The 12,025-nt window shown below is 47.1% G+C and overlaps 1 protein-coding gene across 1 annotated transcript in view; it reads right to left on the bottom strand.

The window, feature by feature from the left end:
* Positions 1-7,489, bottom strand: part of ARHGEF33 (Rho guanine nucleotide exchange factor 33) — a 31,692-nt gene extending 24,203 nt beyond the window's left edge. The window contains exons 1-2 of the mRNA XM_083831700.1: positions 4,091-7,489; positions 652-701 (exon numbers count right to left, since the gene is read on the bottom strand). Of these exons, the coding sequence (XP_083687826.1) occupies positions 652-701; positions 4,091-4,112 (72 nt within the window). The 5' untranslated portion in view covers positions 4,113-7,489. The remainder of the gene's footprint in view (positions 1-651; positions 702-4,090) is intronic.
* Positions 7,490-12,025: the final 4,536 nt, after the last annotated feature.

Here is a 12,025-nt window from a genome sequence, read left to right as displayed (position 1 = left end):
TCCACAGTGGCTAATGGCAGCCAAAACACCAGCTCCAAGAGCAGCTGCAGAGCTCTGGCAATCCTGATCACCAAACACAGGGTTTCCAAGCTCTGGGCTGAGGACCCAAGCAGAGGCATGCAGCAAGGCTCAGTGCCTGCTCAGCTGCCCTGGACTTTTGGGCAGTAGTACCCCGTGGTCCGAGGAGCCGTGAGGCTGCCAGGATAACCCAGAGCCCCCAGGAGACTTGCTTCCTGTTGTGGAAGACCCACCCCCCACACCGTGGCAATCACACATCCTTGCTCCTGGGACAGTTCAGTGGGTTTGGAGAAAGCTCATCAGAGCTCAGCCATGAAATCTGCCTCCGGCTCAGTAAATTGGCATTCTCTAATTGGTGGTAATGATGCCAGTTAGTTAATTAGCTGAGCGCACAAATCACCTGTCTAGACACAAGTGGTTGTGGGCAGGGAAATTTTACGGGAGTGTCTTTTAAGATGAGGCCCGAGATGTGATATGTATGACGTTTGTTCATGCAGTGTGTGCATTTTAGATGCCCTGTTCCATGTAAGTGCCTACATTTCTCCTTCCACTTAGTTTAGCTTTAACTACTGGTTATCTATTAGTAACTCTTTAAAATCTTGGAGTTATTTAGGGCATTTTGCTCATCTTTACCTGGGAAATCTGTGTTGCAGGGGTACTCACAGGCACACTTTCAGTCTCTCCTGTGGGAATAAAGAACTTCAGTCAATTAAAATGACTTATTATGGTTGCTATAAATAACTGGAACAGAGGGTTTGAAAGTCCCTCTTGAGGTACAAATCAGTTTTAAAGGACTCACGTCTCACTTCAGGAGGTGTGGACACTATATAGTTTGTAAAATAAACTGCAGCTGTAAAATGGGAACGGCTCAACTAAATCAGATGTTAAATTCACCTCATTTGCTGCCCTGTATCTGTCCAGAACTGATCCCTGCAAAGGAGTGAGAAACCACTTTATGCCCTACTAGAACTAAATTGCCCCCTGGAAAGTTCAGTTCTGTGTACCAGCCTTCAGTAAGAGAGTTTTCCCATGAAGCAGCTTTAGTTTTCTTCTTCAATTCTGCAATTGTGAGAATTTTTTTCATCCTGTACTATTTGGAATTATTTTTATTATCCTTCTAAAAAGGCTGGTCTGGTCTGTATATTGTAAGCTCTAAGTTATATTTTGTCACAATGCGTTCTAAGCCGTAATGGTGTCTTTTGTAACACCTGAAAATGCATTTTCATTAGTTCTGAATTCCTGTTTTCTTGTGCCATTGTGATTCCCACCTGATCTTGTGTAATGGAGCTAGGTTTAACGTTTCTGAAACAGAGTTAATTCATGGAGGAGCTTATATCTGTTTTGCAAAAGCAATTTGGGCACTGCAGAGACATCATTTCTAGGTATTACAGAGTTTTTGATTGAAAAAAAAGTATGTATTTATTATTTTCCTTTTCTAACACTGTCTCTTTTATGCAGAAACCCTCAATTATCCACTAGAAGTTACTGCTGGTCGTGCTGAACTGGCACTTTGAGGAGATTGCAATTTGATTGCCCATCGGTTCCCATTTTATTCCCTATGTCAGGCTCTGCTGGCCTTTACCTCCCAGAAAATACTATGCCACCTGGTTCCTCATTTGTACTGCCTCCCCTCGGTAACATCAATTCACAAGGTGGGTTTTCTCTTGCCTCCAATAGTTTGCTTCACCCCTCTCTGCTGCCAGCCACCAGTGTGGCTCATGACCCCATGCCTGATTCTGGGGGAAGCCAGGCTCCCTCTTCCCATGCTGCCTGCAAATGCTCAGTGCCTTACCCACCTGAGCCTTCAAAACCACAGAAATTTGGTCCTGCAGAGGCCTGAAATAGGTGCAGGGAGGGCTTTAGGCAGGTAGTAAGTCCATGAAGTGGAAAGTTGAAGCCTGGAAGTCAAGAGCTTTACAAGGCACACCTACGTTCTGATTACTTTGCCCGTGAGGGGGAATATGGGTTACTGCCAAGGGCACCTATGCATTGGCCCTATTCTGGTCTCTAGAATTTGTCCTGATTCAGAGGAATGTAAGCAAATTCCCTAGTGACTCGAGGAAGCGAGAGGCAGAGGAGGAGAGGCCGTGTGCCCCTCTCTGCCTGTGTGCCATTTGCTCCTTGTGCCAGTCAGTCGTGTAGACATGGACGTTGGTTATAGGGTCAGACGCTGACCCTCCAGGGAGTATTCCCCAAGGTTCTTCCCGAGGAAAATGGGACAGCAAGCTTACTGGGAGGAATAACCATCACCAGCATTGCCAGCTGTTTGGGGTCAAAACTGATCAGCCAGCTCTCACCAAGTGCCAAGGTTCATCTTCTAAATGACAAGTTGTTTTTATTTTACAGTTTGGCCCTTCAGGGTCTGTTTTTTCAGGTGTTCTGTTTGTTCGTTTGTTTGTTTTAGGCAACCTCATGAACTGGAAACCAACTTTTGGCCTGAAGGGAATGATGAAACTTTCTTTGGATTCCTGGAGTTGGGGCTTGAGAAAGCAGCCAGTGTACTTGCTGCAAGAAAACTCCAAGGTACAGGTCTGTTCTGATGTAAAGGTTAATGCTGGAGTCTTACTGTGAGGGTGGTAATGACTGACCCAAAAAGAGCAAGAAGGCATATTTCTTAATTAATAGCACAATACAAATCAGATGCGTGGAGGACAGGGAGCTGCTCTTCCTGCAAAATGGTGGGCATATTGGGTGCTTTGTGAAGAGTTAGAGATGTCAGGTACAAGGGTAGCACAACAAGGAAGGGCCACGGGCTCTCTCTTATCTCATTTTCTTTGTGTGTTTTTCAAACTAATAAATAACACAGGGGGCTTGAGCCAGCCCTGTAGAAGTCTGCAGGGATCTTTCATTTGGTTTTGGAGGAGGTGGGTCAGTCTGTAATGTCCTCAAACACACTCAAAGCAGGGAAGTGCGACTGAGAAAGGCCGGAAGAGTGGAGAGGATCTCTGCTTCCGTGCTTTTACTTCCCACCTTTACCGTGAGCAGAAGCACTCTCTGTATGTACCCAGTCCTACCCAGCTCAACTCTGCAAAGTCACTGCCGGGAGCTGGAGCAGAGCGTGGCTCCCTCGCAGTTGGGAAGCAGGGGGCTTCGTGGTTATCTCCCAATTTCTGCAGCGAACGTCTGCAGCCCGTGGGGGCATGCCAATTAATTGGAAAAAAATCCTTGAGTTAATTTCCTTTTCAGCCTGCTACAGTGCAGGGGCCTAGGTACACAGACCTAATTTAGTCAAATTAGAATAAGAATAATAGAGGAATTAACTCTTGTGTTACCCATGCCATGAATGAATGTTGGCACCAGCAAGCATCTTTAAAGAGGGCTAGAAATGATCCAGGCTCTCTCTCCTGAGCTGGCAGTCGTGGGCACTCCTGAAGGCTGCTCCCTTTGCTCTTTTTTAGTTCTGGGAGTTCCTCAGCACATGGACACAATCATCTCCCAGGTGGCAAGGCAGAGCACAGTGCTGCCAATGGTTTGGGGTGGAAAGAGCACCACCTGCCCCACAGTCCTCTGCAAGAAGAACATCTTAAACCCATAACCACTAAAACCCTGGACCTGAAACCTGTGGGCTTTGCACGCTTCCTAGAAGTGCTGCTGACTGTAGCAGGACTGGTTGTGTTCAGGCAGCGTGGCATGGATATCTCTTGGTGCTTGGCGGGTCAGGACCAGTGCAGAAGTCTGGGATGTGGCACTGACATGAGCAAGAACCCCTTGCAACAAAGCACGTGGGGGAGAGTAGCAGATCCTCACTGCAGTAAGATGCAGCTTTTGACAGCTGGAATTCTCTCTGCGTCCCAAGGCAGGAGAGGAGAATGACTTCCCATATGGCATTGACATATGCCACGGGATTATTTTCCAGAGGGGAAAAGGGAGGTGTTTTTAAAACAAGATACAGAAAACTTCAAACCCCAAATATTTCTGTGAAACTAAAAGAAGGGAGCATTTGCCCACAGCTGCCACAGCTAAGAGGTGTTTTGGTGGGGCTGGTTGGTGGCTGGCAACATGTTGTATGAGGGCAGCTTTCTTCCTAACTCTCTTTCATACTATCAAGAAGTGAAATTAGAGGTTGCTTTACCTTCTTGTTTGTTTGAGTCCATGGCTGCTATAGGGTGTGCGTCCTTGCAGGGACTCCTGTCCTCACTCTGGAGGGTTCTGGCTGGTCACTGGGAACATCCCATGGCTTACAGTTGCCCACATGTGAGCCCTGCGATGGGTCAGCTGGTCTGAACCCTGAGTGCAGAAAGACGCAGAAAGGATTTACTGAGCAGAGATGCTCAAAGTTCAGAAAACGAGGGGAGGAAGAAGGAATTGAGAGGGAATGAGGCATCCTAACGGTTTGTTTGGGTTCAGTGCCTCCACAAGCAGGTTGGGCTGCCGGTACAAACGTTTCCCTCCCAGCCCAAGGCCAGCTGTGCTTATGTGGATGGGTGACTGAAGTCCTATGTGATTCCACAGAGACTACTTGCTCAGCGAGACGCTTCTTGTTTGACCACAGAAGCAAAATGAGATGTATTTGAAAAAGTAAGATGCAAACAAACATCATTCTAGATGTTTGTTCTCTAGATCCGAGAACCAGCTTTTTCCCGTGTGAATGATCACCCAAAATGACCCCCAGACTTGGGTTTGGGCCACAGAGCTATTGCCTTCGCAGTGCTGCTGCACAGTCCTGCACTTTTGAGGGCATCGTACTGCCATGCTTGGTTTCTCTCGCGGTTTTCTCCCTGACTTTTGGAGGCACAGGGTGCTGCATGACACCTTAATGGGTGTAGCCACAGCCTCTGTGGAAACCAGGGCCGACAGAGCACGGTGCTGCGCCCAAATCACTTCCTTGGTAAAGCATCTCACGGGTCAGGTAGCGGGATTAGGACCTTGGGAACAGTCTTAAGATAATGACTGATGAGTGATGCAGGCAGAGCCCCAGAAAAATGGATTGTACCAGCTCAGACTTAGCGTGGGCACTGCCCCACATCCACACTTCATCTCTAATGCGAGTCGCCTTGTGCCCAGCCTTACTAGGAAACCAGATGTGACACAGGAGTGTGGAACAATCTCCCATCTAGGTTCCTGTTTGATGTGGATATGCCCAAGGCTGTGCTGGCGGATGGAAGTTTGGAGTGGAGGGGCCACTGGTTACGGTGCAGAGCTCTGCTGGCAGCTGCGGTGGTCTGGAGAAGCCTGGGGTGGTGCTTGCAGTGAAGGAAGCACAGAGGAGGGCACGAAGCACTGAAGCATTAAATGGGTGGGAGAGATGCAAGAGAAGAAAGAAAAGCTCTGGGTGGCTCTAGGAAATGCTGCCGAAGCAGTCATTCCTGGTGGCAGTCAAGGCTGTACCTTGGGGGCCACACATTTCAATGGCTTTGCAGCAGCTGCAGTGAGGGAAGTCGCAAGAGAGGAAGGCAGGGATGCCGTCGGAGGCCCTGAGGTCGAGGCGATGCTTTGCATTATTATTGGCAAGGGATGCCACTGGTGGTAAGGCTGGGAGCAGCATGGCCACCAGCAGCAGCATACTCGACCCGTCTCTTTCTGAGGGTGTGATGAGGACTGGAAGAGGCTTCCAGCATAGTGCCGGAGGGACTTGAGGTTTAACATCTTCTTGAGATGGAGGATTAATGCAAGGATAAGCTGCCTAACTGTAAGAGGGCTGCTTCTCGGGACAGGGGATCCTTTCCTGACATGTTTGGAAATCGTGAGCAAAGGTGAAGGGTCAGGCTTTGGATGCTGCTGTGGGTTTTGTGAGGCAGGCAGGGAAGGCTTCTAGGTGAACTCCTGGTTTGCAGTAAGGTAAATGTTCTAATTTATTAAATCTGGTTTCTGTCAGCTGATAGTGTAAAGGTTGTCTTTTGGTTCTGAGGACTTCTAGGCTCATGGCAGAGTCATGGAGTCATAGATGGAGTCCCCTGACTCCCTGCTCAGAACAAGGCTGGCCCCAAAGCTAAATCAGGTTGCTGAGGGCTGCGTCTAGTCATGGCTGGAGCATCTCCTAGGATGGAGACTTCACAACCTTTCTGGGCCTGTCCCAGGGCAGCACTGCTCCCGTGGGGAAGATGTTTTTTCCTTCTGGTCAAGTTTTCCCTTTCTGCAGCTTGTGCCTATGGCAATTTGTCCTTTCATTGTGTCTGTGAGAAAAGCCTGACTGTCTCCTCTGTTACAAGGTAGTTGCTGATGGCAGTAGGATCCTCCAGCCTTCCCTTTCCCAAGCTGAACAAACCCAGCTCCATCAGCTTCTCCTGTGCTCTGTGCCCCAGCCCTCTTTAGTGGGGGGAAAAAAAATCTTTTTCTTTTTTTTTAGATTCGCCAAGGATGGCAAGAATGTTGTTTGGTTCCGAAACAAATAAATATGCTGCTGTTTTTAAAGTAGCTAACCCATCCTTTAGTAGTCTTGAGGAGAAGTTTACAGAAGTTTGGGTCTCTGAGTGAAGCAGCCTTTTAACTTCACCTTAGTAGCAGTTTGTTTAGTAGCAAAGTTGTTAAACTTTGTTCCCAGTGTAGACTAGCCAATGCCAGGGCAAATTCCTGAGGCTTTTGTTAGTGGGCCAGTGAGCTGGCACCAGCTTGCATAACACTGAGAACTGCTTTCAAAATTCAGAATTGTTTTTTGCGATAATGGGGGGAAACAAGCAAATTGGAAAGTTGAAACAGATATGAAAGAAATACAAACCTTCTCTATGATAAACATGTTCGGTGAAAACAGCTGTTTGCCAGAAGTTTATTACATTTTTTTGTTTTTACCAAAACCACATATGTTTAACAGTTCTTTTGCCTTTAAATTATTAATGCCTTACTCTACCAGTCATAGCAATACACCACCATGTAACAGTTAACTGTTAATAATCATCAATTAGTATGGAATTAATTACATGAATATGCCTTCAAGTACATCAACCGCATAGCCTGTCTTAGATATTTTATAATTTTACTATCCACTTGCTGAAGTATTGTGGGGTGTACCCTGCCAGTAGCAAGAGTATCTGGTGTGGGAGCACAGCATTTCAGAAGTGGGAGAGCAGCAGCTCATAATCCTGCTGGGGTGGAGAGGCAGACGTTTGTTGAGCCGTGCTGGAAGAGCAGAGTTGGCTGAAATGGAAAACAGCAGTTTCAGCCCTCAGCTGCTGAACAGCATTATCCAGCTGCTTGCTTAGCAAGCACCGTAGGTATGTTTGGGTTTGAATTCCCTCATGGAAGGGAAAGAAAACATCTCTTTTGTGCAGGGAAAGGATGGAGAAGAGTGAAACTGAGGGAAAATATCAGCACATGGGATATATACATGTATACATACATATATACATCCAAACACACAAAAAGGAGAACCTGCAATCCCCTAAACAGGGGAGTCAGGGGACTCTAGTGCATGAAGAAAGTGCATATATAAACAAGTTGCAATGTCAGGCACTCGAGGTGAGGAAAAGCCAGAATTAAAGCGTAAATCTGTTCTACCATGCTCTGTGAGCTTTCTCTCTTAGACCAGCTCCTCGCAGGCATCTGAGACCTCAAAACACTTGTGTCTCTGTCTAGGTCCCGCTTCTGCAGCCCCCCTGCCCAGCACATCACTGGGAGCTATGCCATCAGCCTCACAGCAGAGATTCAGCGTGAAGGATGCTGTCCGAAGAGCATCCGTGGTTGCCCTCCAGTAACACAAGGAAATTCGCAGTTGTCATGAGGGACGGTGCACGTAAGGGGGGGAAACTCACGGGTTGAACCCCCACTGCTATACTACAGGTAATAAGTACCCTGCAACCTCTTGGATCCAGTACAAAAAAAGAGGTATGTCTGATATGAAGAAAAATAACCTACCTGGGATTTTAATTAGAGAAAAGTAATGCTTGTAGAAGGGCTCTTATGAGGACATGTCATTGTCCTTTTACGTGTCTTCTGTTCTCAGGCACATAGGACTGGAAGGGGGACCCTTGCCCATCTTATCTCCTGGGTTGTAAAAACACTGTGGTTTCCTGGTATCTGTGGAAACTTTTCCTTATAGAGGGAACTGGAAACAATTCCCATACAGCGAGACCCACAGAGAGCTATGTGAGGAGCTTCCACATCACGCTTATTCAGACAAGGACAATACTTGAGCCCAGTCTCTGTCCTCTGCAGAGCTGAGGAGTGAGGCTTTGAAACTGGGGCACCAGGGATGCCGCCATCCCCTCCAGCTCCAGGCACCACCAGGAGCTCTGCTATGTGTCTGCACCGCAAAGTAGGTTGACCTTGGTTAAGTGGGTCCAGAAGATATTCCCTATTTTACCAGAACGTCTGTCTTTCGTGTGTCCTTTAGCTGCAGCCTGCAATTTCCTGAGTCACCGTACTGCTCTTTGTTACGTTAAATAAATGCATGGCGTTGGATACTTTCCAGCATTTAGGACTCACTGCTGGACTCCACGAATATATAACATTGCCTGTCTGTCCCTGGTTCTTTTGAATTGCTGAATATATGGAGGAAAAGTAGTCGGTCCTTCCTCAGCACTAAAACAAAACCTCTTGTGTGGTTTGGAGGGAGTGCTTGTTCTCTTGTCCTGCTGACTGCCAGGTGGGGAAGCTGTTAATATTGTCCTCACCAAGGACAAGAGTTTTGCTGAGCAGTGTCTGGCTTGTTCCTCAAGGGTGACAAAAGGGGGTGGAAAATCGGACTGGTGTTCAGCCCTGAGGTCCTGGGTGCAGGCTGCTTGCTCGAATCCTGCCTCTGCCAGCAGGGAACTGAAGGAATAAGCTCACAGCAGGGTCTAGGTGAGCAGGGACCTTTGTAACTCGGAGCTAGACCGAGTGGCTCAGGGCTGTGTCCAGGTTTGAATACCTCCTACACGAGAGTCCTCGCAGCCTCTCTGGGTCATCCAGCACCCTGGGGAAGAATATTCCTCCTTGTGCCCAACTGGGACATTTCCCTTTGCTGCAGCTTGTGCCCGTTGCCTTATGTCCTTTCACTGTGTGCCTCTGGGAAGAATCTGGACTCCATCTGCTTTATAACCCCCTCTGGGCAGTTAAAAGCAGCAAGAGGCACCCCTCAGTCTTCACCTTCTTTTTTTCGATACAGAGCAAACCCCACTCCTTTAACCCCTTCCCATATGCACAGACACGAATACATGTGCACATTAGCAGCGGGAGCAAGCCCTGCACGCCCTCCGTGAGGCTGTTTCCTAAACCACCGGTGGACCTCTTCCCACAGCAAATCCAGGCTTTGCCCGGTGTGCCAGCCCACCACAGGACACTTCCCTTGCTGACAAGCAGTCACACCAGCAGTCTGCCTTGGACCCCCACGTGGAATGGCAGAAATAATCAACTGTAGATAGGATCACTTGTTAAAGTGACTGAAATACCCCAAGCATCAGCACGCAAACAGTCTAAGTTAGATAAAGCATTTACAGCCTAGCCCGAGGGATAACAGTTCTTCCTTTGGCTTTCTGTCCCGTTCTGTTCTCAAAATCAGGAATTGGGGAAGGGAACAATGCAGGAGAATCCCTATGCACTTTTGCTGCTTCTGTAGATGTTGCTAAACAGCTACAATCTTCTTAAATAAATGCTTAGGATCTTCCTGGTGACTGTTTCACAATTCTCTTGGCTGAGATTGCTGTCTGTTCTGAATAGCCCACTTGGAGAACACCTCCAGTCCTCTAAGAGAGCAAAAAAAAAATCATAGATACGCTCTCTTCGGTCTCATGCTTTGTCTCCAGCTAATTCTAACGCAGTTATCATCCAAATACTTCAATCTAGCAAGAGACCTCAACTTAGCTCTTTAAACAGTAAAAGCAAAACAGGTCCTTTCAGCCTCTCTGGAGCCCCTATTATAAATGCATCCTCACAAGATTCTCCAGCACACTACGAAGCTAGATCTCCGTTCACAGTCTTAGAAGAAATCAGCTGGAAATAACTGGGCACTGAAGATCGAAAATATTTTAAATACCATTTTACATGCTGCACATGCGACATTAAATACCTCCAGCTCAAGCTTTTTCCAATAATAGGAAAATGGCATTACTAATCCCACACTTCATCTCATGCTGAGTACATTTTAAACTTACCCCAGGCTAGTTGAAGAGCCTTCAGCGCTGGCGGTTGCCAGAGTTGGGAATTAGCAGTGTGCAAGAAAGGAGAGAGAGGAGAGCAATGGTGGCTTGGCGTTTCCCAGGACGGGACCGTCACATGCTAATCAGTGATTTGAAACGCAAGCATAACAAATGCCTTCTAATTATGTAATCTTCGGGTCACATCCTTGCATCCCCATGCAAAAATCAGGACTGCGCGCTTGGAAGGAGAAGATACCGACTTTTTTCTTTTTTAATTAGAATGGCACGCTGCTGTGAAGGGAGTGTGAGAAGCCTTGGGAAGTGACGGGTGGAGGGGGCCATACGGTGCGAGCTGGGTGCTGGCGTGGTCTGTGCTACCTCGCTGAGCTTAGAGGCTTTTAAATACCTCCTGTGGCACCCAAACGAGGCAGCCAGCAGTTGGGGCAGGGACATGGGACCGGCTCCTCCCCGCCTTCTTTGACAACCTCAGTCTCCTGTCCTGCGTGGCCTCGTTAAGGATGCCAGGGCCAAGAGGGCTTCTTGCTTGTGCACTTTCTTGTTCAGGGCTCAGAGCAAGGCAGCCAGAGTAGCCAAGGCAGGGGAGCAGGAACCACCAGCACTGGTGTATTTTCTGTTTCTTGTTAGACCCTGAAAAATTCCCTTCAGAAAAAAAAAAAAGGGGGGGTTGAGGGAGGTGGGGGAGTGTGAGGCCGTAGCCTTTGATGTCTACTCCACTTCATCACCAAGTTCCTGCAGGGCTTTTTGCACCGAATGGCATCAAGAAAACATGGGGAGAAAACAGGTAACCCATGCCCAGGGTGCCAGGAAAAGATTTGAGCTAGTCCGGTGAGTTACTCCGGAGCAGAAGAGCAGGGAGGCATAAAGGAGCAAGAACAGCAGCAAAAGGAAGGATAAGTTCTCACTGAAAGAGAAATATCAGCATCAAAGATACCCTTCAGGCAGAAAACCTAAAATGTAAAACCGCAGTGCCTAAATCAGTATAATTACTGTGCAGCACAGATAAAAGGAGGTGATGTGGCGGCCTTGCTAAGGAGCTGAAAGGACAGACTTGCAGGTTAATGGAAGCTCTGTGAAGATGCTGCTACCCCTGAAACTGAGGACTAGGGACAGGGACACTGTATTTCTTTCTTGGACCTGGCTATTTCAGGAGCAAAACACAACAGAATTGAGCAAAACAAAATAGTGATACTGAAGAAGAATACCTGTGAATATAACCCAAGGAGTTATATTGCCAAATGATCAACAAGCAGCTTGTGTTTCAGTGTGCTGATAATGTGCTAGTTTTTTCATTTTGCTAAGAAACCAAAGAGCCCAAGATTTTTCCAAATCATAGCAAAATGCACTGAGTGTTTGAAGACACATCTGAAAGAGTACCAATTTGTACATTGTGGTTGCAAATGGAGGCAAGGGCAGGTATTTACTAAAACTCCATTAAACATCTGGCAAACAAAGACTCAACGCATTTTTTTCCTGACAAAGCTGGCATGTTGCTTTTTTTTTTTTTTAAACTAGAAAGCAATTTTCCTGCTATTCATTAGATTCAGAGTGCAAAGAGACCTTTGAAGTACAAACCCAAATGATAACAAAAATAGATTTATTATTGCATTAGACCTTCTGATAGGAATGGTGACAGTGAACAGACCTCCCCTGTGTGCTCACCTGTCGACTTCCCTCCCAGAGGAAAGTGGCTTTGGTGCATGTCTCTGAGCAGTCTGCTGCTGGAGCCTGGGGTTTATGGGCTTTACCTGGGAGGAGTAATTGCCATGCTATAGCTGCACTTGCTCTCTGTCCTGACCCCACTGCGGAATGCCTGGCTTAGTCCAAACATAGCACTGTGTTTGCAAAGGCTTTTGTGGGTGGGGAGTTTTGTTTTCTGGGGAAAGTTACAGAAGCTGAGCATAAATTAGGCTTCATTTGTTGATGACTTTTTTTTTTTTTTGATGATGATTTTTTTTTTTGTTGATGACTTTTTTTTTTTTTGAAACCCAGGGAGAAAG

This window comes from Anser anser, assembly GCF_964211835.1.
Source record: "Anser anser genome assembly, chromosome: 3".
NCBI lineage: Eukaryota > Metazoa > Chordata > Aves > Anseriformes > Anatidae > Anser > Anser anser.
Note: the sequence above shows the minus strand (reverse complement) of the source record. Positions and strands in the feature narration are given on the sequence as shown.